The sequence below is a fragment of the Anser anser genome (assembly GCF_964211835.1).
Source record: "Anser anser genome assembly, chromosome: 13".
Classification (NCBI taxonomy): Eukaryota; Metazoa; Chordata; class Aves; order Anseriformes; family Anatidae; genus Anser; species Anser anser.
Genome location: NC_139734.1, coordinates 10,451,610 through 10,473,142, shown reverse-complemented (window position 1 = coordinate 10,473,142; position 21,533 = coordinate 10,451,610). Strand labels below are relative to the sequence as shown.

General features: G+C 39.3%; 1 protein-coding gene across 2 annotated transcripts; it reads left to right on the top strand.

The window, feature by feature from the left end:
* The first annotated feature begins 10,734 nt into the window (after positions 1–10,734).
* Positions 10,735–21,345, top strand: TMEM185A (transmembrane protein 185A). 2 transcript variants are annotated; one of them, XM_083797189.1, is made up of 7 exons: positions 10,735–10,869; positions 13,618–13,794; positions 14,718–14,925; positions 16,968–17,051; positions 17,980–18,156; positions 18,486–18,609; positions 20,400–21,345. In XM_083797189.1, the coding sequence occupies exons 1-7, from the start codon at positions 10,805–10,807 to the stop codon at positions 20,642–20,644; spliced, it is 1,080 nt and encodes a 359-aa protein (XP_083653315.1). In that variant the 5' UTR covers positions 10,735–10,804; the 3' UTR covers positions 20,645–21,345. The 2 variants fall into 2 exon arrangements, with proteins under 2 accessions (XP_083653315.1, XP_083653316.1); XM_083797190.1 differs by lacking the exon at positions 10,735–10,869 and adding an exon at positions 10,887–11,058.
* The last annotated feature ends 188 nt before the right edge of the window (positions 21,346–21,533 follow it).

The window sequence follows — 21,533 nt, the reverse complement described above, 5'->3', positions numbered from 1 at the left end:
AGGTACAGGGGAGGACGAGAAGGGATGTGTAATTAGGCAGAGGAAGGTGGAACTAAAAAATGCTTAAGATTATGATAAAGTCTTTTGGAAATGAGCAAGGACTTGCAAGTCTAGTTCTTTAATGACACTTGTTATTTATGCTTGATAAAACACAACAGTAGTAAGACCAACAAAGACATAGAAATTGTAATAGTTAACATTTGATGAAAACACATTCTTTATCTCCATTCTTCACAGTTCACCTTAGGAAACAGATCTGTGAAGTAGAAGATTGAGAGCTACAAAAACCTCATTTCTCACTGCTACTGTAGACATTTCTTGCAGTGGTTTACTGCGCACACAGTAGCAGACTGGTTCTGCTACTACCTCAGTAGTTTCCAAAATCTAATTCAGGAGACCATACACAGTGGTCTGTACCTCCCCCTGAGTAATACTGTTTCATGCCCTAAAAAAGGATTTCCCCTTCCAGAAGCATCCCACCAACATGCCAGTTATGACCCCAGTACACAGCGAGTCCTGCAGCAGGTTTTCTGGTTCACCAGAATAAAAATGCTTGAGAACCTTGTTTCCCCAACAGTAACTCACCCAATTCAGTACCTAACAGGTCAAGAAACAATCGATAGGGTGCTCACTAACTGGCACTATCCTTAGTCTGGCTGCAGGATCAAATAGATTGTGCTGGGTTACTGAAAGAATGAAGTGTGCGTGTCATTCTGTTAGTTAGACAAAACCCAAGGATTATTTTTGTCTAACCTGACAAAAGAGATAAGTAGGTCCTTGTCAAAGAATACAATGCAGCAAGTTGCTGGTTAGTATTTTTATCTCTGTAAAAGCCATGTGGATTCAGACTTTTAACCTGATTCTTTCCTTTGAATACACTGCAGAAGGAGTTTATATTATATCCAATTACTGATAAGATGAAGCCTGATTTATAATTGTCCTGCATCACCAGGTAAAGTAGATATTGCACGGTGTTACTACACCACGGTGCTAGTATTTTAAACCCACACATTCTATTGCTGCGAATTACTACAGTGCTGCAAGGCATGCTGAACTGAACTCACCTCTTATACACAATGCTAAAATTATTTGTGCTATCTGGCTTCTGAAAGAACCACAAGGAGTCATGGACAGAAATCTCATTTGAAGTCAGCGTTATCTGGATGTGCAAATGCTTGAGATTCTCGGAACACCTGACCTGTTTCAGCACTAAAGTTCTTAATCTGAAAAATGCTTTGGGTAAAATTACTAGGTGCCTTTTCCTTAAAAAGGAGGCATGGAAATAGTTGGAAGGTTAGTCTTGCATGCAGAACTCCCACCAATTTTCCTTGGCATGATATGATAGGGACAATCAGCTCTTTCACCTTACAGACGTTGTGTCCTTTACGGTGAAAGGCTCCATCCCTAGAGGGATCTCCTCATTTAAAATACAAACATTTAGTAAAGACAGGAGCTTCTTTAAGCAGCCTTTACCTAAACCTGTTAATTCATGTGAAAAACTCACATTGCTTTCCTTTCATAATATGCAGGACTGATCAAGCAGAGATGCAACCTGCAGTGTCGCCCTCTAACTGAAGTTCCTCTGTCAGAGTTCTGTCATCTGACAAACAAATACATCAGGTCATTTATAAAAAGTATAAGCAAGTTCTTTAAAGTTCTTCTTATAGGAAAGAAGGAATTTACTAAATATAAACATATCAAAAGAACATTTCCTTTTGACAGAACATAAAGACTGGAAATAATGTTCCAAATTGTAGTGAATCAAAATATTCTGCTCTATACATGAAAGATTTAGCTACTGATTACGTGCCTCTTAAAAATTTTTAAGTTGACAAAATCATAGACAATTTAGAGAAAACAACCAAAATTGTACTGCAATTTCTAAACTTATTAGATAGCAAACTTAATGTTAAACACCTCTATATGTTTGTGATAAGAACACAAATTACAAAGTTAAATTACTTTGTGTGGGACTGAGGCGGTGCTATTAGTCACACAGTAAACATTAGAGCAAAACCAGGGGGAATTTATATCAAATATTCTATCCATATCATTAGTCTTATCTTAATGCATTAAAATGACATGCAGCATTTAAAGGTATATCAGAGAAAGCTGTATTTCTATTATATAAACCACTGAATGTATTTTTCCCAATGGTAAATTTATACAATTTGTTATTCAAAAAATACTGCAACTTAAATGTTCTTTGCTCTTTATATAAGAACACTTCTGTTACAAATACACTTTTGTAATTGTAAACAAAAAAAAAATAATGTGCTGCTTTGCCATTAAAAAAAAAAAAAGCTTTTATTAATTCTAGTCATAGAATAAAGTACTGCAGGGCCACAAGTCTGCACTTTGGTTAGCTGCGTTCAGAATTTGGATGACTATTACTTTTGGCAATTAAACAAGAACAAAGTGTGAGCTGAAAGAAAATATGAAAATCAGCAGTGTGCTAACTTGAATAGACAAAGTTCAACGCTGATCTAAAAAAACAAAACTCTCCAAGGGATATGACAGGAATATCAATGAATAAGTCACATAGCGACACTGTTCAAGAAGCTGTTAAAATCAGCAAAAATTAATTCTCACCAGTTCTGGATTTATTTACTTTTAAAGAAGAAATCTTATCTGAATTCCTGGATGAATATATAATGCACTCTAACTAAAGAAATCTAAAGCCAGGTCAGATTGATTTGTGTTCTCCAGTTAATACAAAACAGACCTCACCTTGACTCTATTTGAGTCAATAAGGATGCCACCAGCAGTGGTTTTTGTAAGAGCCATATTGGGCTGCCACTTCAATCCCCATAAAGCTTAAGCACAAAGCCACTTTAGGGGTAGCTTATTGGTCACTGTGTACTGAAATCTCCAATGCTGTAGCAACCCTACTAATCATTGGGGTATGGTGGTTATGTCAAAAATTAGAAATTCTATTAGAGCAAACCATACTGCTTCAATGGCAATCAAGATGTCACTGACAGTATCCATAATTCTCAGCACCTACAATGCTGTTAGCAAGTATTAGCTATAGTTCCCACAGCGCTGATTTGGTGTGAGTGGAGGGCCTGGGGGACTTGCAGGTTGTTCTTACTCTTCAAGTCAATAGCATCACTATTGTTTCCCCATGCATATAATAGCAAAAAAATCTAGTTTATTCAGTTTTCTGTTTGGCTGCAGCTTTCTGAAGCCTTTCTGCCTTTGTCCCTTGGAGCTCGGTATCTCCCAGCTGGTCTTTTCCTGAAAAGGTCACTTCTCTCAGAATGTCCATTGAGACATTTCTGGAATGGTTAAGGGCTCAGCTGGTTGGTCCAAGCAGGATAGGGTTGAAATAAGTCATGTTTTGTGCTGGATGCTATTGCATGGTTGTTAAGAATATAGCATTATATGCATTTTTGTTCTGATCCACCATCAAAGCCTAACAGAATTCAGAAGGCCTGGAAGGCAAGCATTGACTCTGATTAAATCACCACTACTAGGAGATTGATGGGTTTTCTTTTAGAGAACTAATCCAATACCCGCTTTTCCAGCTTTACTTCAACAACAACTAAACACAGTGGAAGGGAAAGGAGTGGCAGAGAGCATCACCAAAAGCGAATAACTTGTCAGAAGTGAATAACTTGTCAGCTGTGGCAAAGCAGGAGAAAGATTATATAAGCAAAGGGGCATGGAGCATAAATACTTTAAATGAACTTCCTCTCAACAGAAAGACAAGTAATGAATGAAACTAGCAAAATGGATTAAAATTAAAATGTAGAGAATCTATAATTACAGTAGATGCATCTTTTGCAGGTGATGTTAAAACATTGCATCAAATCTTGCTTTGGCCAAATAGCTGCACAACAATACATTTTCTAGCATCCTACTGGCAGAATAGCTGACAAAATTCATAGTTTTTTGTTGTATGATTTGCTTCGAATTACAATCTCAGTTGACATTAATATAAACAGCAACTAGCTAACTAATACAACACTATAGGTAACAGTTTCAGACTGCAGGATACTGATTTAGGGGTGCAATACCCAATATATGCAAATAAAATGATTTAAAACCTTTGTCCTTATACTAATTTGGCAAATAAAACAATATTCTGATAAAAAATACTTAAATCTTGATTGAAACTGAAGGCCTAATTTCAAAACTAGGCAGCTGCATGTTGTGCCAATGACAATCACATCTGTGTAGATAATAGATCACTACTGTTTTTAACTGTGCAAAATTACAGGCTGGTCTAAGGATTCTGCAATAGGTTGAGTGATATGTTCTTTGCCAATTACCAGTCAATCTCTATTCTTTGAGTAAATGTTAACAGTAAGGCCTACAGTAGCATCAACAGAATTTCAAGTTGGGATTTTCAAGCCCAGAGATTAGTTTTGTTGGAAACAATTTACTATTCTGTCATAGAGCAGGAATAATGATCCTGGAAACAGTTCACGGCTATGCTGTCATCCACCTAAGGGAATTATTACTGAACTGCTACCCTTCCTTTAAACGTTACTATATTCCAATAATCTTACAGTGACACTTCGAGACATCTGTAAAGCAAACAGGACACGTGAATTATCATGAGTGTTAGAAAGGTGTCAAGGCTGACTGTCAACAGAAAAGCAAGCTTGACAAATTAGAAAGCTGATTCAGGTTTTTTTTTTCCTTCACTTAACTTCATTCAGCCAAGGACAGGGAACCTCCTGATTTATGGTTTTATACAGAACAAGACTACAAGTAGGTAGCTTATGGAAGCAGTAATGGCACTGACTATGAAACGGACACTACATGATATCTTTTTTGAACTAATTTGATGTACTAGGCATGTGGAATGAAAATAAAATGTCTGTTTGGACTCCAACATAAATCATCGCAGGGGATTCAATTCTTGGTGTACAAGCCCCAACCAGCAGCATACAGGAAGTATTAAAAAAAAGTAGACAACATGCTGCTTTTTTTTTATCCCCTCCCCATATTTTCCTCCCACTCCTTTAAATGAACATAAAACGTAAATTCAAGAGAAATCCTGTATTCTTCAAGTTCAGACAACACTTAGGCTTTGGTTTGCTGCGCAGCTCTCCTCAACATCCTCCAAACTACAGCGTCCAGCCCTGGTGATCAAGAAACCCAAGACTACCAAAAGTGCTAAGAAAGCCCCTAAAAATCCCCATTGCCAGGTTATTTTACCTCAAGACAAAAAATTAACTTTAGCTTTCGTGAGGTAATGTCATCTGTGGAGGACTGAAGTAACATACGGAGGTTTGCTCTAAAATTTTCCACGTTTTACTGACTTTTATGGCTAGGTAACCAGTCCGCCCTAGGGTTTCTAGAAGCGGAAAGCAGCAGGGCTGGTGTTTGTATGCAGACAGGTAATGTGTGGATCTGTGGCAGCTATTTTATTTTTGACTAATGATGGTGCTGGAAACTATTTGACTGCTTTCCATTAAAAACAGCAAAACTACCACTACACGTACTATACCAAAAAGGAAGACTGGGTACAAAAACACCTTTATATTGGTGAATACTGTCTTTTTTTAAAAAACAAACAAACAAAAAAAAAACAGCTGACTTGAATAGCTAAAAGTTTCATTAGCTCAATAGTTTTGTTGCATGGATGACACAGCACTGGCATTATTACTATTACATTACAACGCCCAGTGAATGTATATTGACAAAAATATATATTTACAAATAGCACGTATGTGTCATTTTTCTTTGCAATCATACTTGGTTGTGACAGATTTTGGCCTTATATTTTAACTTAAGCCTGCTGATAGAGGGGCCTGTCAGAGCCTTTAGTCTTTCTGCTTCATTTTAATCTGTAAAACACAGCCCATTGTATCGATCAATATTAGAGCCTTATTGTGAGCATAAATAAGAGCTTATAGAGTTCTTTAGAAATGCTGACATACTGAAGAATTTAATAACTTAACAGTTCAATATCACCCAAAAGTTTGTGTGTTTCCTGCACAGTTACTTTAAGCAGAGGGACGCAACATGAAGTGATTCTTCTTTGTCCCACAGAAGTGCTCAAGGGCTTGCCGACCTTCAGGAACAGAAGGTCGTTTATCAGAGCAGAAAAGGTGAAATACATCAAAGGGGAGACAGCCAAATGTGACTCGTTGCACCAATAGGGTCCAGGTAGGTCAGTGGTTGGTGGAGAACAATTTTTGTGAAGCTTTTGCTCAGGAGCAATGACAAGTCAGAAGTATTATTAATTGCCAGTAGTATACTCTTCAAATGTTTACTTTTTGCACAACTTCCAGCCTCCTGAACAGCTTGTAATCACCTTTACAGAAATTCATTTCAGGTATACAGGAATGTAATAGAAATACTGAAATACTCATTCACACACAGCCCTCTTTAATACATGCAGTTGAATGGGCTGGCATGAGAAGATCATCAGGCACTTGCTTTTTCAGCCAAAAGCTATGAAAAAACAAGGACTACTCCAGGACTACAAGGACGACTCAGCTCCAGGTACATATAAAGGTACTCATACCTTTCTGCTCAAAATTTGTTCACTCATAATACCTGTTGTATGATAGAGGTCACAAAATGAACTTGTGAGTCTTCTCTTTTAAGCTCCATTCATGTACACAAGAATGGAATAGTCAGGGCCTTCCTTCCCAGAAGCTAGAAATCTGTACTCTGCAATCATTTTTAGCCTAAGTAATTTAAGCAGGTAATGTTATCAGCAAGACTGTACAAGTAGCACCACAGAAATTTAAAATTATTCCATCTGAGTGCATGTTATCTACCCAGCATATTCAGCCTGCCAAGTGTTATTCCTTGGGTGCCTGTTGTGGAGGTTCCCTTAGGCAAGCAAAGCAAGTTCTGTCACTCAGGTAAACAGCTCCAAGTACATGTATATACATTTTCTTTTCACCTAGCTTTTCTCAGAAGACAAATGATGATTATCAAGTAGATACATTTTTCTTCTGTGCAAATAAAGGTATTTTCATTTTTTTTATATATATGAAACATCTAGCCTTTAATTCCTTCGCTTTCATGGTAAACTTAAAAGGTCTTTGAACAACAATAACAAATATTTCTGCCAGCAGCTTTACCTCAGATTATTACAGAATGTGATCCTTATGTCATTACATTATTGTGCTCTTCACTAACCACAACGCAGGCAGAATATTGCTGTCTCGCTGTCTAGGAGCACATTCTGACGTCTTCTCACCCACCTAAAGGTATAGGTATTCCTTTTCCCCATTTCCAAATAAACTTAAAGGAGCTGTTCTCAAGTGACATATCCACATGGGATAAATCCCCCGCTGTAATCTTCTGGCAGACTGGTTTAATTGAGCCTTTTAACTCAAGTACTCTAATTTGGGGCTTGATTGTGCCAGGCATTGAACACTGGCAGAACACAGACATACAAGAGGATGTGTATGCACAGGAATAACACAGATGGTATTTCATATGCACTTCTTGTGAGTAATAAAGTTTTAATATACTTTACGCTTGCGGAGGTGGAAAGGCTGCTGGTCTAGACTAGTGGCTATGTAAAAACAGCTATTAATGGATAATATTTCTAGCTTTGTACAGCAATCTACCAGAACACAGAAAACATGAAAACTGTGGTATTCAGGCACAAGTTACAGTTAGATTAATCATTATTTTAAGCTACAAGAGTATCTCACCTGAACTTAACCACAAATTTAACAGGAATTTAATTCTGGCTAATGATATAGTAAGTTTTGGGTTATTTGAAAGTCACAGCTTCAACAGATGATTTAAGGTGGGGTGGGGGTGGGATTATGATATTACAATTAATAATGTCTCTCCTATCTCCTATGAGCCAGGAAGAAAGGCAAACAAATCATTGTAAATCTCAAAGCAATCAAGTTCAGACTGCAAGACGGACTGTTTATTTTATCAGGGGAGAATGTATTGCTGTCGTTTTCTCATTAACAGCTCTATTAGGTGCTGTGAACTATTAGCTGTTTTCTCACAGCATTATACACGTTTGGATGGCATTGTGAAGGAACATGTAGACTAATTGCTCAGATCAGGCAAATAATTTTTACTTCTATGCTATTGGATTTACCTGAAGGTGAACCGTCCAATGGAGGTGACTGATATCAGAGCCCACTGTGCACACCATGTCGTTCTGGTTTTTGTTAGTTTTGGTTGGGCCCAGTAAAACACATCCTTCACCATCCAGGTCTCAAACTGCTCTGCACTGTCTCTTTGGTCTGGAATTTCACAGCAACCCTGCAAATGGCAGTTAATGTTCTTTACAAAACTTCCCAGGTACAAATGGAATGTACAAAATAAAAGATCATGTGAAAAGCTAAAAGCTACTTAAAGAAACTTACTAGTCAGGGAGAAGACAAACCAAAACAAACAAACAAAAAAAAGGGCTCTGAGTAGAAATGCCACTCAGAGTTACTAGCTACATACACAGACATGCACACACATGTGCTTTATCTGGGCTCCACGGCACCTGTGAGCCCAAGGCTTGGTGCTGGCTCCAGCCTCCCAGGGCAGCTCGCCTGCACTCAGACACAGCCACTGTCCCCATCCCTGCAATGTACCAGATCACATAAAGGATGAGCAGGGTGGTGAAAAGGACGGGTGCAAGGAAAATGTCTTTGGCCGGCAGGGACAGGATGGGCTGCATGTCCCCAGGGGAGGGTGGGAAGCTGGGGCGCAGCAGGGAGGCACTGATGCACCTACGGATGTGTCTGTGATGCGTGGACACTCTCACCCCAGAGAAACCTCCAGGGCCCCCACTGAATCCCTGCACAGTCACAGTCCTTCCTTACAGCATCTTCTCTGTGCTTCATAGCCCAGCTTTGTTGTTCTGCCTGTGAAACACCTCTGTTCTCCCTGCAAGCAATGTCACCCAGAGCGTTTGTCAGATCTGACAGCAGCTGCTAAGCAGCCAGATCTTAACCTTTCCTTTGGGGAAAAGTCCACCATCCTGTAGGGGGTTAAATTTGATATATATTTCTTCAGGGAAGAGGCAGATAAAGTGGAGATTTTCTCAGCTGTGGCACCTGCAGGTTGGGTCTGACAGCAAAGAGCTTTTTTCTTTCTATCCATTTTTTTTGCTTTTAAGCTTTGTCTCTCTATAGCTTGCGATTTATTTTCTAGCTCTTTGTCCCCTGTAGGAACAATTGTGCTGCCTGGGCAGTCAGCCAAACATTGTAACTGCTGAAGAAATCTTTCTTGATTTACTCCTACATGAATATTCTTCGAATAGGCATGCTGCTTTATTAAGCTTCTAAATCATTAACAGTTTTCAAGTTAAGATAATTCCTTGTTAATATTATTTTGACTTTGTTTTATAATTGCATCTGGCTGAGGATAATGCCCACCGGTACTGCCTTGTCTAGGAGCTGCTTTATGTGTTGCAGAAGATGTATTTTATCTTGAATAAATACATTATGCATAACCCTTCTCTGTTCCAAACTAGTAAGGCTCAACTTTTTCAAAAGCAGAATGAAAAACAAAGTTCTAATTTTCAATTCTTTAAGCCTGGTAACTCTTTGGTTTCTTACACGTTTGTGTGCTGTCCTGCCACAGGTCCTATCATATGGACCCTTTTTATCTCATCACCCTCTGGAGACTGCTTAACCTTCGGCCTGGCCTTGCCTTCACTTTCCTTCCATTATATTTTCACGCTTCTCACTCACCCTGATTGCTTGCCAGGCTTCTCTCACACCCTCCCCACTACCATTACTTGTGCCAACCTGTCCTTGCTTTCTCGTATGCTGTGACATACCCTTGCCTTATTGGAGTTGAAAATACGCAGAAAGCTCCTGGTGTGGAAGTCTGTCAGGTATTTGTGCTGTTGCCAACAGAGTTAAAACCACGCCTGCAATTTGCTGTGAATATTTCTAGATTAATCGCATTTTTGAGTTGATCCATATTAGCTGATGAATGCTGTCAAAGGCTACAACTAGCTACAGCTTTTAATAAATCATCAAGCTGCACATAAGCCTAGCTGCTTAGCTGGTATAAATTAGCAACCCGTTTAGCATTGGATGAAGACTTAGACAATTTACTTTTTTTTTTTTTTATATTTCTAGTTGGAGCTCAAGAGGTCAAGATATGATTGCTTTTTCTTTTGTTAGCGTTTGCCTTGCAACGCAATCTTGATTAGCGAGGAGCTACAGGAATTTTAAGTTCAGAAGAATCACCAGATGACCTGTCATGGCATAGACTCGTCATATAAACTGTCCTGACCTGCGTTATAATTTCATAACCTTTGTTACTGTCAAGCCCATTGACTTGACTTTGATTAGCATGTATATTCTGGACAGGTGCACGGCCTTCATTTAAAAATGGAAAATCTGTTTCTCAGTTGTTTGTTCAAACAGCTAATTAGTTTCAGTTACGGAAGAAAAAAAAAAAAAAGAAAAAGAAAAAGGTGTTAACCAGAACTTTAGCCTAAGCCCTCAGCATTGATTCTCGTTTTGCCTTTCCTAGCTTGGCTGAAGTGTTTTGGTACCTAGTATTTTCTCTCCATGAAGACACTTATCTAGCGTAATCAAGTGATCTCAGTGTCTTTCAAACAGATTCACTCGGTTCCTTGTGCCATTTTTTCAGAGCACTTGGTCACTCCTGCAGCTCTCCTCTTCCACAACTTCCATTCCGTTCCCATGCCCCCGATGCCGGGACACTTAGGAGCCTGACGTGACCAACTCCAGAACACCCCCTGAAGCAGCTCTCAGCCTCTCGAGCGCCGCCTTTCCCGTTCAGCCCCGCTCACGGACCAGCGCCGGCTGAGGCAGCGCCGAGCCCTCGGAGCCCCGCCCGCAGCCACCTCCCGGCACGGCTTCGCGCCCTGTCACCGCGCATGCGCAGCGCCGCCCGTGAAGCCCGCTGGAGGCCCGCCCTCTTCCCGGCGGAGGCAACGGCGCGGTGAGGGCCCGGCGGGCGTTGCGCATGCGCGGGGCGGGCGGCCGGGGGCCGGCGGAGCGGCGGCGAGGCCAGGCCCGGGCAGGGCGGGTGGCGGCGGCTGCGCCATGCGCGCCTGGTAGAGCGCGGCCGGAGCGGGGCCGCCGGGGCCGCCATGAACCTGCGGGGCCTCTTCCAGGACTTCAACCCCAGGTGAGGGCGGCCCCGGCGGTCCCCGGGCGGCTGCGGCTCCGCGGGCGGCCCCGGGCCCTGCCCGTCGCTGTGGGAGCCCCGCTGGGGTCGGGCGGTGCCCGGCCTCCTTCCAGGGGCTGCGGGGTGTGGGGGTGGGGGCTGGGGGCAGAGCTGCCCCGACGTGGGCACCTGGTGGGTGGGGAGGGCTTTGTGTGTGTGTGGAGGAGCTGCAGGGAGCAGGGCACCAGGGCTGCCGGCGGTGTGTGTGTGTGCTGCGCTTCGGGATCTGCAAGCCAAGGCGATAGTCACCCCAAATCCTGGGCTCCTGTCCCTGGAAACGAGGGCAATAGTCACCCCAAATCCTGCGCTTCTGGCTCTGCAAACTAAGGCAATAGTCACCCCAAATCCTGCGCTTCTGTCCCTGGAAACTAAGGCGATAGTCACCCCAAATCCTGGGCTTCTGACCCTGGAAACGAAAGCGATAGCCACCCCAAATTGAGCTTCCACAGTCCTGCCAAGTAGCTATGGATGCACGCAACTCTTAAGAAAGCCAAGAGACCCAGTTCGGATTGGCTTTGCTGTTACAAGATATTTTAAGACCACGGAATAAAGTCCTCAGAATAACGTCTGCAGGTTGGCATGCAGCGTGGAGAGCCCTGGAAAATCTTGTTCATGAAAGAGGCCGTGCCTGATTGCAGTTACAAAAAGCTGCGTTCAATCAGTTGTCTAGACGAGCGGAAGCATAACAAATGCTTCAGGAAATGCGTTGTTGCAGAGGGGTTCAAACAAACGCTCAAAGTACATGTGTTTGAAAGTAATGGAAAAGTAGGGGGAAGAAGTTTCAGAAGCTTATTAGGTTTTGTTATTGCTAAGCTCTGTTTGCAGCTTGTTTGGATGCAGTCTAAATGATGAATTTATTCATTTTATTCAGCCCTTTATCAGGGAGTGTAGTGATAGGACAAGGACTGATGGTTTAAACTAAAAGAGAGTAGGTTTAGATTAGATAGTAGGAAGAAATTCTTTACTGTGAGGCAGTGAACGGGCTGCCCAGAGGAGCTGTGGATGCCCCATCCCTGGAGGTGTTCAAGGCCAGGCTGGATGGGGCTGGGGGCAGCTTGGTCTGGTGGGAGGTGTCCCAGCCCATGGCAGGGGGTTGGAAGCAGATGGGCTTTAAGGTCCCTTCCAAAGCAAACCACTCTTGTGATTTATAAATGAACAAGCTGAATGCTGCACTAGTGCAGGTAACTTAATCTTGAATGTTTTGACGTTTACTGGAACATTCAGGGAGCCCTGGTATTGAGCCACATGATGCTGCACTTCTGCTTTTATTGAGGAACCAGAGAAAGCACAAATTACTCAAATACTGAACACTGGAAGCGTGTGAGTAGCCTAGGAAGCTGAAGGGTCTCTTTGCTGCTGTGAAGAGTGACTGTTGGTTTGTATCAGCCTGTCATGAAGTCGCTCCATCAGGCATGCCAGGAGGTGCTGACCCAGTAAAGCAGCTTTTTGTAATTAAAGGACACCTGAAATTGTTGTGCTGAACAGAAACAAGGCAGCTTGATATCTAAAAGAGGCAGTGCTGATTTAATGGGCGTTTTATCACTATTTGATGAGAGTGGAAGTAGGCAGGGTGAGTTATGCTGTGGGAGTAAAGATAGTATTCCTGACTTGCTGCTTTACTCTGCAGTGAGCGCTTACTGTTCTTTAGGTTATCCAGGCCTTAAAATATATATAATTACCTTGCTGAAGTGTTGTTGAAGCTAATTACGTGTTTTCTAAAGCAATCTGTGATCCTCTGGTGAATGGCACTCCTAAGCGTAGATGACTTTTTCCCTTCCTGTAGTGTGAGGAAATCGTGTACTGTGTAATTATTTTGTCTGACTTCTGGGGGTGCAAGCAATCGCTGTGCCACGGTTTTCAAGTATTCTGCAAACATTGATTCATTCCTAGGCTGACTTGTTTATAAAATGTATCAGCATAACTGTTTTAAACTTAGAGCAGGATCCTCAGTTAGAAATCTGACTTTTTGTCAGTAACTTTGTTAAAAATTTTAATCCCATTTTGTTTTAAGGGAGTATAAAAACAATCTGTGTTTATATCACAACGTGGAACAACTTTTCATCTTTAATCAGTCTTTGACATTCAAAATTAAGCTACATAATTTATGTAACTTTATCCATGCTGTTTTTAACTTATTTCATTTGATTTGTACGAAGGAACGCGCTTTCCAGAAAGTGTACAACTGGCATGATTCTGAGCCTCTAATAACCCAGCTCCTGAGTGGATCCTTGTGGGAGGAAGCTATTTATAGGAGCCCATTCATTAAGTTTGTCATGCAAGAATGCTTTTGATGTGTTCCCTTGAAGCAATGGTTTTATGAGTGAAAGAGATGATATGCGATATTTGTGATGAAATATTTGACTCTTCAGATCTGATTTGATTCTTTGCAGAGAATTTTGACACACATTTTTGGATTGGAAGTGTTCTGATTAAATTTTAGCTATGACTGATTTTCTTGTTCTCTGAAATCTTTGTGTTAAGTTGCATGCCTTAATTTCTGTTTGTTTGTTTGTTTCCTAGCAAATTTCTGATTTATGCCTGTCTGCTGCTTTTCTCTGTGTTGCTGTCGCTACGTTTGGATGACAAAATTCAATGGAGTTACTGGGCTGTGTTTGCTCCGATCTGGCTCTGGAAGCTAATGGTGATTGTGGGTGCCTCAGTGGGAACAGGAGTGTGGGCCCGGAACCCGCAGTATCGGTAAGTTGAGGATATTTATTTTGCAGAACAAAGGGAACAGTGTGTGTTTTCCATATGAATCAAATTCCTAAATAGGTTTTCAAAAAACATAAGATCTACCATCCAGAAGGTTTGCTTTTAACATACGGGTTATGATAATCATTTCAAATAATGTATGCAAACAGTGTTATGCAGATATGGATGTCTTCCTCCTACTTACAGCAATCTATCACAGTCTTAAAGAATATTGTCTTGGGGAAGTTAAAACTTCTCATGGGGTGACTCTGCATTTTCCTGTTAGAACACCGGGAATTCTTTGCTTTAATATAATTTGTACAGACATATGTATCTTCACAGAATGTGCTATATTTAATTGGTTACTTTCTAAACCAACTTCCTGAAAGGTACAGATCAGATTGAAGAATGTTGGATTTTTTTCTGTCCTTGTCATGTGTATAATCTCAGCGAACAGATGCAGGGATACTCAGTGATTCTTGAATATACAGCAAAGATAGAGAATTCTCCTCAGAAGTGAACTTCAGTTTTACAAGAAATAGTCACATAGTTTAACATGCTTGTATACATGGAACATTTGTAAAGTAAGATGTTTTTGGGAACAAATTTTGTAGATTCCTCTTCATTTTTTGTCAAAGTTACTTAACAGTGATATTTCAATTGTGAGTATAGGATAAAATAACTTCCAGACCTTTAAATGCATCAGTGCTGACCTTTTTTTTGGTAAGGAAAAATGGGTAGCAAGTTCTGTTGCTTCATCAGCAACGTATTCTAATAGTGGTTAGTTGGGAGGAACATATACATTTGTTTAAAAATCAGGGGTTAATATCCAAAAATTAATTCTTGTAAATAAGTGTCTTGGGATGTTTGCAGGATGGCGTGCTCTCTTGTTGGCATGTAAACTGAATGTTTCTTTTACCTCTTTTTAGAGCAGAAGGAGAAACATGCGTGGAGTTCAAAGCGATGTTAATAGCAGTAGGCATCCACCTGCTGCTGCTGATGTTTGAAGTTCTGGTGTGTGACAGGATCGAAAGAGGAACCCATTTTTGGCTTCTGGTCTTCATGCCGTTATTCTTCGTATCTCCCGTGTCAGTGGCAGCTTGTGTATGGGGATTCCGACATGACAGGTCCCTGGAGGTAACGCTTTGTTATGTATAAAAACTGGGACAATGCAAGACTAGGAGTCTTTTGTTAGAGTGCCCCTCTGTAAAGCATGATATGGATGACTGCATCAGTTCAATTAATTGTTTGCACTGACCTACTACAGTGAAAAATTAGGATTGGGAATCATTTTTTCTTATCTCTTCTAATTTTTTTCAACTATAAAATTGCAGTGCGTTTTAAACCTGTTTTTTTATTGCATGTTAAAAAAACCTACTACAAACTGTGCAATATGAACTAATACTAGACACACAAAAACTGAACTTACTAAAAAACAAACAAGCAAACAAAACCTTCCACTGATAGCAAGCACTGTCCCTATGCAGAATCGAACTTCCAAAGCCCTAGGTAATCAGGGCTGAAAATTTCTTATCCTTCCCAATCAGTGTGCTTAATTTGTCATTTGGGAGTGCAGATGGCAAGCGTAAACCAGTAATTTTCTGTGTTCTACCTCTAGCTCCTTTCCTCTCTAGTGAGATCCTTCTGGTTTTGGAAGAACTTCCCACAGTTGTGGCAGTCTTGATAATATATATCAATATCATGGTGGGGCCAGAAAAAGCTTTCTTTTGTATGTTACTATTTTTATAGTCAATAAAGCAACATTTATTTAAGACATATTGAATTCATTAAATTTTGAGCCTAGGCACTCCAGCCATACATGTGCTTGCCATACGTAGCTCAAATGTTAACATGATTCTTAGAAAAAGATCTTTAACAATTGATCCTCTGATGTTATTATTCTTATTCTTTCTATTTGCCATTGCATTTTTCTGCTTGGTTGGTCTTATGCTAGAGTGTGGGTTTTCTGAGGTGTTTTCTGGTCATTTACTCTTTTGACTAAGCCAGTGTTACAAAACTATTTAAAATCTAGTTTTCCAGTGTTGTTAAAGTAACTTGTACTTCAACAGTGAAGACTTCTGCAGTATGCAAGTACCTGGCACCTTTTCTCTCCCTGTGTTAAGAATTTCAAAGGATTTAGCCACGAGATCACTGTAGGCAACCTGTATGTTAGTGAAAAGCAGTACATACCGTCCGCCTCTGAGAAATATGACATTTCAAAGATGCCTTACTTTCAAAGTACCTGAGTGTTCAGTTAAAATAGGAAAATGTTTCTAACTTAAACTCAAGAGCACTAGTTAGTTCTTTCAGGTAATAATTCTGTTTTATTTTTTGAAATTCCTACCCACATAGGGATGGGCCATAAACATTTGAAACAGATCTTGCTGAGTCTGGTGTTTCATTGTTTTGCTTTCTCCAACTTGTCACAAACTTGATTTTTTTTTTTAGTATAATTTAGGGTTAGTTCTAATAGTAGCAATTGGGACACACGAAAAGCTTTTGTTTAATATTTTGATGAAAACTATTATTTTTCTGTATGCCTCAAAACCTAGGTATCTTGAGTGGGATTTTAAACGCCACTTAATTATACAGTAAATGATTGAATTTGGATGTTGTCTTTCAGTATTATATATATTCTTCCTAAAACTCTGACTTAAAACTGTGTTGCTCATGGTTTAAGATGAAAATTACATATATTTAATACATTACTGCAACAATTAAAATATATCTTTAAAGAAAGACAAACTTGATAATTTTGAATTTAAGGACTTTTTAGTACTTTAATTCTAGCAGTATTTCTCACCTGAAGAAAACAGCTGAAGTTGTTTTCTGTTTCTTTCTTACTTTGGCTGTGTTTTTTTTTTTTCCTCCAACCTGATTTGTTTGTTTTTTCTAATTTCTCTGCTCACTCTCATAGGTGCTGTAGGTAGAGCTTTTATTTTTGTTTTACATACCAGGAAGGCCTTCCCTCAGGGGATACCTGCATTGGCATTTAATATATTGGGATCACAGCTCCTCAAGTTTAGGGATGCTTAGTAATATTTAATATAAATGCAAATGATGTTCCATATTGCAGCGATAAGTATAGGGTCAGAAAAGTCCTTTAACATATTCCTTAGTTATCTCAGAGATAACTTTAGAATGCTAAGTGTTAACTAACATTTCTTCTCTTTTTCTAGCTGGAAATCTTATGTTCAGTCAATATTCTACAATTCATATTTATTGCACTCAGACTAGATGAGATCATCAGATGGCCATGGCTTGTACGTAAAATGCGTTTTCTTCTTAAACTTGTTTAAATACTCAGTTTCATTCAAATATTTAGTACAGGGAACAGTTAATGTATGGTCAGAGTCCATGATCTCCCTTTTGCTCATTTAACAGTCCTTCACTGATGGTCTGATGCTTCATTCAGTAGTCATGGGAAAGGCTGTTCCCTGAGTAAGAGCACAGCATTCCTTCCTTCAGGGGAAGAGGGACATGCCATCAACTGTAATTAATTAATTTCTGGTCAGTTGTTGGCAGGGGGAGGGCAGAATCCTAAAGAAAAGTTTCCAGTTGCAATACTAAACCAGCCACAAAAATGATTGGTGAGTTAGGGAAAGTGTTGGTAAATATTGTGTGGTAAATAACTTGTTTTGTTACTACCATGCATCGAAATCGACCTCCTGTGGTCACTGTGAAAATATGCTGAGATCTACTGTTCCAAGTAGCTTTAGAATACAAAAGCTCTGTTCCTGTGTCTGGCTTTGTATAAACTGCCATAAATCTGATAATCTGTCAAGATTATGACTGCCCTTACTATTTTTCAAAAAAAATGTGGAAAACGATCTCATTCAGAAACACTTGGAGTAAGGTGTCCAATGTAGAAAATGCTTGCTAAAGTCAATTTCAAGTACTGTTTGAACTTACTTTTTAAGTTTAACTATATTGACTTAATTTTAAATTTTCAGCTTGATGGGGTTTACAGAGCTTACTGAGGAACCCCAAAGAGCTGATATGGCTTATAACAATGCATGTGATTTGCAAAGCTTTTCTGCTAGAGATTAAATTAGACGATTACACTTGATTCTTTTTTATGCTTAATATGTGGACTTGCTTTATTTAAAAAAAAAAAAAACAAAAAAAAAATGAAAAATGCATCACTGGGTGGGGTGCAAAAGCAGCTAACTTCTTTAATTTTTCTTTCAGGTTGTTTGCGTTCCATTGTGGATCTTGATGTCCTTTCTGTGTCTCGTGGTGCTCTATTACATTGTATGGTCTGTTCTGTTCTTGCGCTCCATGGATGTGATTGCTGAACAACGGAGGACGCACATAACAATGGCTGTCAGCTGGATGACAATTGTAGTCCCACTGCTCACGTTTGAGGTAGGATAAAGCCTAAAGTTTTATATATCTTGTTCTTTGTTCAGAGAATGGTGAATGTTGCTCTCTTTGAACTCGTTAAAATGAAGATACCACATTTTGTTCGGAATAAAATATTAAATGCAAATATGAAGGGAAAACCAAGAATTTGTGTGCTTTTTAATTTGTGTGTAAAATGCCTCACATTGGAACCATAAAAACACATTTACATGGAGGCTGTTTTTCCTAACAAATTTGTGAAGTTAAAGATCAGTGTGTTTAAAAGAAGCTTGGAAATGTGTATTACAATGGATATTAGAAATTGATGTTGTATATTTTTTTTTCTCCTTTAGATTTTACTAGTACACAGACTAGACGGGCACAATTCTTTCTCTTTTATACCCATATTTGTTCCTCTTTGGCTTTCACTGATAACTTTAATGGCAACAACATTTGGGCAAAAAGGAGGAAATCACTGTAAGTACTAAATTATCATTGATGGAAACTAAGAGTGAAACTCGAGATTTAAATGCATTTTACTAAGACTTCTATTTTTAAGAAGCGTTGTTCTGTGTGTATTGTCTCATAAAATAGTTTAGATGCATCTGTTACTGCTCCCTTGAGATGGTTCTCCGAAGTTTGCGGTGTTTCTAGTGTATCTTGGTCTTTTTGTTATTAATGTAACAGCATGGATGTTTCTGTTTGGATGCAAGTTGAGATCCCAGTGGGGTTTTAATTGTAAGTTAGCTTTTTGTCCTTGTTCCTGGGGGTTTCACTCTCATGGGACATGACTAGATCCTTCTATTCTGGGTTCTGAAAATAGTGTACCACCTATCATTGTAATTGGCACTAGTAGCCTGAAGTAGCTTTCTCTGTCCTCTCTGGCTAAATAGTTCTCTGTGCTGCTTAGATATGACTTCAGTTGCATGAGAGGCCAAGTGTAAATTTACCACTTTTTTATTTCCTCAATAATCACCATTGTTGAAAAGAGCATTTGCCCTTTCAGCCATATAACAGTACTGACTCAGTGCAGGCGAGTAGCTCTTGCTACCCAAATTGCAGTTAGTGTTCTTTTGTGACAAGAAAATAAAACTTACTAGGATTTGTCAGAGTTGAAAGAAACCAGCTGTGATATTTATTTCATAAACTTCATTTTGGTCCAGTTGTGAAATATGTTGAATTTCTCTCTTCAGTCATGAGTGTGTATCTTCACACTTAGCTTACCCTTTTTTTTGTATGGAAAACTGTTCTGGGTGATTTTTTTTTTAAAAGCATGCTGTTGATGATTTGTAGCCAAATTAGTCATTTGGAAAGCCAGACATCCATTTTATATTCTGTAGGGTTAGTAAGCATTGTAAACGTAAAAATAAATAAATAAATAAATAAAAATCTGAAGTGATCCTCAGAAGACTTGCATGAAGATCCACCATTAAAGAGTGCTAAGTGAAATTCATCAATGGCCATCAAGTATGATCTCTGCAAAAAGATGGGTTGTATAGGATCTTCCCTGGCAAATACGCAGTACCTTTACTTCTTTCACTGAAAGATTTGCCTTGGTGGGCAGGCTGTTCCTTTCAATGCTGACCTTTTGGTATTGGTTAACAGAAGTGCCATCTGCTGAGTTACAAGTGTCACTTAGTTAAATGCTCTCTTTCAAAATCTTTGCAGAAAAAATAGATGACAAACAGAAGAGATACTGTTGTTTTAATCTACCATAGATAATGCCAAAGATGAGATGCTCATGTCATTACATCATATTTAGCTAACAACAAAAATATTTGGGGAATACTGAACACATACACTTACTAATCACTGTCAGCCTATGCCATCACAGCCTCTCTGGCACTGTAACCTATGTGTATCAAATAAAAATTGGCGTGAAAGTCTTCCCGTGTGACATTGATCGCTGGAGAGATGCAAGGCCTTTTGTGTTCTTTCTGCCTACATACCAATGTGATCTGTCACTGCTTAACACATGAGATGCTGTAGATTCTTGCTCTGGTAGCTTAGCTCTTAATATGTACATATGCACATGCAGACACGTGTGTAGATATCTGACCTTTAATGCTATTATGAAAGGTATAAGTGACACTGAGAAGCAGCACGAATGTAAATTTTAAGTTGTTCATATGGAAACAATCAAGAGAACTGAAGTAGGCAGATGAAGCAGTCCTTGGTTTCTTTAATTAAATTCTTACCTCTTTTGTAATCATGTGAAATCATTCTTTTTCTATTTTGTAATCATGTGAAATGATTATTTTTTTTAGGGTGGTTTGGAATTCGCAAGGACTTCTGCCAGTTCCTGCTTGAAATTTTCCCATTCTTGCGAGAATATGGAAATATTTCCTATGATCTTCATCATGAAGATAATGAAGAAGCAGAAGAAACCCCAGTTCCTGAGCCACCAAAAATTGCACCAATGTTTCGAAAAAAGACTGGAGTGGTCATAACACAGAGTCCGGGGAAATACGTGATTCCACCTCCTAAATTAAATATCGATATGCCAGATTAAGATGGCAACAGCCTGTTAAACTGGAACTGGGAATCAAAAGACAAATGCAGCTCATCTCATGCCTTGTCCCAATTACTTAAAAATAGCTATTGCTTGATCAGTGGCTTGGATCACAGAAATCAGATCTAGAAGATAAATTGAGGTTTTTCCACAGAGATTTTGTGAACCTTCCTAATGGCTTGGTTGCACACTTGCCTGTATAGTATTTATATGAACATTTTAGCAGTGTAATATATTGTTTAAAAGTCTCGTCCTGTACAGTATAAGTATTATCTAAAAGTATTTTTTTAAAAAGCCTGTATGAATTGCCTATGCTATTCTAAGTGTCTTTCAGGTCCTAAATATACACTTGATTTTCATGTCTGTGCTAAGTACTTTGGAGATGTCTTGGTATAGTACCTCTTTCCTTCTTTTCTTTTTCAGCCACAATCATTACCTTAACTGCAAAAGCACAGGTGTTTTGCGCTTCTAAGGCAAGACTGGAAAGCTTTTGGGGGGTGGAATGGAATGTATCGCAGCTTTTAAATGATGCTTCTGAGTTAGCTATGTGAATTGTTATGTAAGTATTTCAACCTTTGCACTGGCTTGGGAGTTAAGTGTTGCTTTTGTTGCTTTTCCAGGTTCATTCTTCTAGCTCCTTTTGAGCAACATGTACACCTTTCTCCCAGTAGTTTGGCAGTTTAATAAACTCTTTCTTCTTGTGTTGTGTGTGTAATTTACACCTGAAGCATTAGTTGCAGGTTTTGTAGCTGGTATAAACATAGTAACTTGGTCTTCATTACCCTTTTTTTTGTATGATGACTTTAGAAAATGACTGTTCAAAAGAGGAACCGGTCCATGTTGATAAAGCATTTTCTTATTTGAGAGATCTGATTTTTCTTCTACAAAG

Coding starts and splice junctions, on each gene's coding strand:
- TMEM185A (XM_083797189.1), top strand. CDS start 10,805: ATGCGCAGCGCCGCCCGTGAAGCCCGCTGGAGGCCCGCCCTCTTCCCG. Junction 13,795..14,717: donor GCCCGGAACCCGCAGTATCG/GTAAGTTGAGGA, acceptor ACCTCTTTTTAG/AGCAGAAGGAGAAACATGCG. Junction 18,157..18,485: donor TCCCACTGCTCACGTTTGAG/GTAGGATAAAGC, acceptor TTTCTCCTTTAG/ATTTTACTAGTACACAGACT.